The sequence below is a fragment of the Phoca vitulina genome, unplaced genomic scaffold (genome assembly GCF_004348235.1).
Source record: "Phoca vitulina isolate PV1807 unplaced genomic scaffold, GSC_HSeal_1.0 scaffold13, whole genome shotgun sequence".
Lineage (NCBI taxonomy): Eukaryota > Metazoa > Chordata > Mammalia > Carnivora > Phocidae > Phoca > Phoca vitulina.
Window position 1 is genome coordinate 47,409,838 of NW_022589716.1, and position 6,750 is coordinate 47,416,587.

At 36.6% G+C, this 6,750-nt stretch overlaps 1 protein-coding gene across 5 annotated transcripts in view; it reads left to right on the forward strand.

Moving 5' to 3' along the window:
* Positions 1–6,750, forward strand: part of TXNRD3 (thioredoxin reductase 3) — a 62,945-nt gene that overhangs the window by 26,675 nt on the left and 29,520 nt on the right. For 3 of the 5 annotated variants that reach the window (XM_032412074.1, XM_032412073.1, XM_032412072.1), the window contains exons 9-10: positions 519–744; positions 1,950–2,042. The exons of 1 other annotated variant lie outside the window; for it this stretch is intronic. In XM_032412074.1, coding sequence (XP_032267965.1) covers positions 519–744; positions 1,950–2,042 — 319 coding nt within the window. The remainder of the gene's footprint in view (positions 1–518; positions 745–1,949; positions 2,043–6,750) is intronic. One more of the 5 variants, XM_032412071.1, reaches the window with a different exon arrangement.

Below are 6,750 nucleotides of genomic sequence, written 5' to 3' on the forward strand. Positions count from 1 at the left end.
CATTGTATAATGCAGGACAATGACTTTCAAACTTTTTTCACCAGATGCACATACGCAACTGATGAATCATTGAACACTACATCTGGAACTAATGATGCACTATATGTTGGCTAATTGAATTTAAATTAAAAAAAAGAAATGTGTTTTTTGTGACACTGTTGTTCGGTGAACACACACACACACACGCGTGTGTGCGCACACAGACACACACACACACACTCAAACCAAAGCGTATTTCTTCTTATCTCATATAATGTAGTCTAATATTTTCTATTCTATTTCATTTTTAAAACACCTTCACTTGTGATCCACTAATTTGATTTTGAAAAACCTGAGATATACTTCTTACTCTATAGTGGACACTCTTACAAACTCCAAAAGGCTCTTTCTGTTCATGTTTCTTCATTCCAGCACCAGGTTGCTATGCCAACAAAAGACCACTACACATCGAAACCTACATGTGCATTTTTACTTCATTTTTATTGCCTACGTGTTCCTTTTGTTGTTTTATTTTTCAGTGATGACCTGTTTTCTCTGCCTTATTGCCCTGGCAAAACATTAGTGGTGGGTGCATCTTATGTCGGTCTGGAATGCGCAGGGTTTCTTGCTGGCATTGGCTTAGATGTCACGGTTATGGTGCGCTCAGTCCTTCTTCGTGGCTTTGATCAAGAAATGGCAGAGAAAGTGGGTTCCTACATGGAGCAACATGGTGTTAAGTTCTTAAGAAAATTTGTACCTGTGATGGTAAGTCTGAAAGGCATTTGGAATTCCTTTTATTTTCAGGTTTTTAAAAATTCTCTTTTTAGTTTTTTATTCTAGCTCTCCTTACTTCATTTCCTGAAATAAATTAGTCCGTACTCAGTAGGACACCTTAAAGATAGTGGTCCCACCTCCAGTCTACAGAACTGACCTCCACATGTCCCTCTGTCCTCCCTGCCCCTCCGCCTGTATGGGAAAGTGTCCTTGCTCCTCTCAGGCCTTCTGTATGCTCTTACCTTCTCTCACCTTGTCAGGGATGCTCCGTCTTCAGTTAACATCCTTTCTGCTCTGTCATTCCCACCAGTGTCTCTCCTCTTCAAACAAATAAGCCCTCCCTTGCCCTCTCTGCCCTTTGGGTGGGTCCCTGTTTTTCTTTTCCTGTTTACAAGGAAACTTCTGTACACGCTCCTTCTGGTTTCTTGCCTCCATTTTCCACTTCAGCCAACTCTCAGCTGCTTCCATCCCTGCTCCTCCTTTGAAATTACATGCTGGGGTCTGTGGCCGACTCCATGCTGTCAGATCCAATGGTCATATCTCTGCCCTTACGGAGTGGGGCTTCTGGGCAGGGTTCGGTGAAACTGACATTCCTTCCGTTTGAAACACTCTCCATCCTTGAGCTCTCTGGTCCCACAGCCTGTGATTCCACATTTCCTCAACCTGTAGATGTCAGAGCACTGGCTCCCTCTTCTCTCCTCTGCACTTGTTACCTGGGCGGTCTTCTTTAGGTCCATACTTTATTATCTCAATGCCAATGGCTTTCAGATTTATATATCCTGCTCAGGCATCTCTCCTAAACTCCACACCCATTTACACATTTGGCTATGGGATATCTCCACTTGAATTCCTCATAAGCATTTCAGATTTATGAAGACAAAAATGAAATTCTTGATTTTCCTCCTAAGTGTATTCCCCAGCTCATCTTTCTGGCCTATCTCAGTACTCAGTAGGTGGTACGACAGTCTACACAATTTGTTAAGTCAACACCTGGGAAACATCATTCATTCCTCCTATTATGCCTCCACCAACTAATCCATTAATTTATTTCTGCCTCCAAATTTTACCTTGTTACAGTCCTTTTTTCTCTGTCTTTACTTAGTCGAAAAACCTACATACGCACACATGTACACCCTCTGACCCATTTATTTTCTGTCACCTTTAGACAGAATCATTACATTACTTATCCTTACTAGGTTCAGCAGTTGGAGAAAGGTTCACCCGGAAAGCTGAAAGTAGTGGCTAAATCCACTGAAGGATCAGAAGCTATTGAAGAAGTATATAATACAGTAAGTTTTTATTTTATAAGCAGTAAAGTGGTTGAACACACTCATAAATTAGCACAAATGAAGTTTATGGGAAAATTCTTAGGCTTAACTTTTTTCCTTTTGATTCTTTGTAAAAACTATAATAAAATGGCAGGTAGTTGAGCTGTTGACATTTGGTAGTTTTTGGTGTACATGAAAAATATAAGAAAATATGTGTGTATGGATAATTTATACATAGAATAAAATCTGGAAGCAGATATATCTGACTTATAAGTACTTACTTCTGGAGCATTAGATATCTTTTACATTTGGGCATTTGAATATTTTCAATAAAAATTGAATATATCTTAGAATCAAAAACAATAATAAAGATCTTTTTATTTTTAAAAACAATATAAAATCTGCAAACAATGTGAATTGTCCATGGACTATATTGGGTGGCAACAGTTCTAATTTAAAACTGATGATATTTGGATGTCAACATTTCTTTGGTAAATCATAATGATACATTTATGTTTTATATACTGATATATGTGTGATTGTTTTTAGTTAAAAAAAGGAAACAATTTGGGGAGGATCAACAAAGCCAAAAAATAAGAAAACAAACAAAATAAATCAACCCCAGTTGAGAGTTTTATTAGGATTTTATCAGATATATAAATCAATTGGTAACTTTTTATTGCAATATTTAGTCTTCTCTCCATAAATATGGTATATCTTCCTCTTAATTTAGGTTGTCTTTAATAATTCCTAACAAAGTTAATAAATTTCTCTGTATGCAAATCAAGAACATCTTTTAGATTTATTCCTAGGTATTTAATGTATTTTTATGTAGTCATAAATGGTATTTTTTGGGGGAAATGTCATTGTCTTTAACTGTTGCTGGTGTATAGAAATGCTGCCAATTTGTGTGTTTTGATTTAGTGTTCCATAATCTTGCTAAACTCTTATTTGATAATTTATCTTAGATTATTTTGAATTTTCTTTGTATGCCTTCATACTGTTTGTAAATAACAAAAGTTTTGTTTCCTCCTTTCTGCTTTTTTCCTTTTTCTTTCTTTTTTTTGCATAAGTACACTAGCTGGGACCTCCAAGAAATGGCAGTGGCAGGCATTTTGTCTTGTTCTCAGTATTGAAAGTTCTCAGTGTTTCATCATTAAAGAGTAATGTTTTCTGTAGGATTTTGTTAGATATTCTTAATTAAGTTAAAGAATTTCTTTTCTCTTTCTTGTTTGCCAGGGGTTTTTTGGTTATTTCTTTTCTGTTTTTTAAAAATCACAAGTGGATGTTTGGTTGTAACAGTGTTTCTTTTGTAGCTGTTGATCAAAAATTTTTTTCTTTAATCTGTAAATGTGTTGAATTACATTGATTTTCTAATGTTCAACCAACTCTGTGTTCCTGGTATAAACCCAACTTGGTAATGGTTCTTTTCATATATTGTTGGATTTGGTTCTTTAGAATTTTTGCATTAATATTCATGAATTGTATTGGCTCATAATTTTCCTTTCATATATTGAACTTTTCAGATTTGGATATCAAGGTTGTTTTAGCTCACGAAAGAAGTTTGGAGTATATTACCTCTTTCTCTGTTCTCTGGAAGCAGTTTCATAATGTTAGAATTGGTTCTTTGTCTGTTTGGTAGAATTCACTGATGTAACCATCTGAGCCTATAATTTTCTATAGATATATGTATTTGACCACTGATCGAATTTCTTTAACAGTCATAGGGCTTTTAAGGCTTTCTATTTTTTCTTGAGTTACTTTAGATTAATTATATTTTCCTAGTAATTAGTTCATTTCTTCTAAGTTATCGAATATAATGGTATAAAGTTATTCACAGTATCTAAATTTGTAAATTGTTTACTTTTATAATAAGGTGTAATTTACATGTCGTGAAATGCACATATCTTAGAGGTACAGTTCAGTCGGTTTTGAAAAATGCACGTTTGTGTAATCCATACGCATTTGAAGGTAATAGAATATTTCTACGAGTTCAGAAAGCTCTCCTATATCGCTTCCCACTCCCTGACCCAAACAACCCTATTCTGATCCTGTCACCATAGACTAGTTTTACCTATTCTAGATGTCACAGGAATGGAACTATATGATACATACTCCTCATATTCATCCATGTTGTGTGTCTGTAGTTAGTTGTTCTTACTCTATAAATTATATGATTATAAAATTGTATGAGTATACCACAGTTTGTTCATTTTCCTGTGGATGAACACCTAGGCTGTTTGTGGTTTGGGCTATTGTGACTAAAACTGCTATGAAGATTTCTTCTGTAAGCCCTTGTGGACTTATATTTTCATTTCTCATGGGTAAATACCTAGGAATGAAATTAAATGGTCATAAGATGGTTTCTATGTTTAACTTTTTGAGAAACTGTATAACAGCTTCTATATGAATGAATCACTTTATATTTCTACCAGCTGACATGGGAGTTTTGGTTGTCCCATGTCCTCAACATTTGGGCTTGTCTGGATTTTTCATTTTAGCCATTCTAGTGCATGTGTAGTGGTGTCTTGTTATGGTTCTAATCTACGTCTTCCTGATGACTAATGGTGTTGAGCAACTTTTCATGTGTTCACTGGCCATTTATTATATTTTCCATTATGAAGTATCAGTTCAAATCTTTGGTCCGTGTTTTTCTATTCGGTTATTTGAATTTTATTCTTGAATTGAGGGAGTTTTGTACATCTCTTGGATACCTTCTGTTTTCAGGTAGATATATTGTGAATATTTTCTTCCCATTTGTGACTTGCCTATCATTTCTTATAGCATCTTTTGATGAACAGTAGTTTTAAAATTTTTATGAAGTCCAGTTTATTAATTTTTTGCTTTATGGTTAATGCTTTCTATGAGCTCTAAGGAATCCTTTTACCCAAAGGTCATGAAGCTATTCTCCTAAATTTTATTCTTGAAGCTTTATAATTTTATCTTTTATGTTCAGGTGTGTAATACATCTTGAATTAATTTTTGTTTATACAATGAGGTAGGAATATGGGTTCTTTTTCTTCAGTATGGGCATCCAGTACCATTTGTTGAAAAGACTTCCTTTCTCCACTGAGTTGCTTTGGTGCCTTTATTGAAATCATTTGACCATTTAACTGTGGGTCTGTTTCTACATTTCTTTATCTCATTGACCATTTGTCTCCTTTCACCACATTGTTTTCAATACTGAAGCTTTGTAGTAAATTTTAGACCGGTGGAGTAAGTCCTCCGGTTTTGTTTAGGTCCTTTACATTTCCATATAATGCAGCTTGTCAATTTCTACCAGAAAAAAATCCTGTTGAGATTTTTTTCTGAATTTTTTTATTGTTATGTTAATCCCCATACATTACATCATTAGTTTTAGATGTAGTGTTCCATGATTCATTGTTTGTGCATAACACCCAGTGCTCCATGCAGAACGTGCCCTCTTTAATACCCATCACCAGGCTAACCCATCCACCAGCCCCCCTCCCCTCTAGAACCCTCAGTTTGTTTTTCAGAGTCCATCGTCTCTCATGGTTCGTCTACCCCTCCGATTTCCCCCCCTTCATTCTTCCCCTCCTGCTATCTTCTTCTTTTTTTTTTTTCTTAACTTATATTGCATTATTTGTTTCAGAGGTACCGATCTGAGATTCAACAGTCTTGCACAATTCACAGCGCTTACCAGAGCACATACCCTCCCCAATGTCTATCACCCAGTCACCCCATCCCTCCCACCCCACCCCCACTCCAGCAACCCTGTTTGTTTCCTGAGATTAAGAATTCCTCATATCAGTGAGGTCATATGATACATGTCTTTCTCTGTTTGACTTATTTCGCTCAGCATAATACCCTCCAGTTCCAGCCATGTCATTGCAAATGGCAAGATCTCATTCCTTTTGATGGCTGCATAATATTCCATTGTATATATATACCACATCTTCTTTATCCATTCATCTGTCGATGGACATCTTGGCTCTTTCCACAGTTTGGCTACTGTGGACATTGTTGCTGTAAACATCGGGATGCACGTACCCCTTCGCATCCCTACATTTGTATTTTTGGGGTAAATACCCAGTAGTGCAATTGCTGGATCGTATGGTAGCTCTATTTTCAACTTTTTGAGGAACCTCCATACTGTTTTCCAGAGTGGCTGCACCAGCTTGCATTCCCACCAACAGTGTAGGAGGGTTCCCCTTTCTCCGCATCCCCGCCAACATCTGTCATTTCCTGACTTGTTAATTTTAGCCATTCTGACTGGTGTGAGGTGGTATCTCATTGAGGTTTTGATTTGGATTTCCCTGATGCCGAGCGATGTCGAGCACTTTTTCGTGTGTCTGTTGGCCATTTGGATGTCTTCTTTGGAAAAATGTCTGTTCACGTCTTCTGACCATTTCTTGATTGGATTCTTTGTTCTTTGGGTGTTGAGTTTGATAAGTTCTTTATAGATTTTGGATACTAGCCCTTTATCTGATATGTCATTTGCAAATATCTTCTCCCATTCTGTCGGTTGTCTTTTGGTTTTGTTGACTGTTTCCTTTGCTTTGCAAAAGCTTTTTGTCTTGATGAAGTCCCAATAGTTCATTTTTGCCCTTGCTTCCCTTGCCTTTGGAGATGTTTCTAGGAAGAAGTTGCTGCGGCTGAGGTTGAAGAGGTTGCTGCCTGTGTTCTCCTTTAGGATTTTGATGGACTCCTGTCTCACATTGAGGTCTTTCAACCATTTGGAGTCTATTTTTGTGTGTGGTGTAAGGAA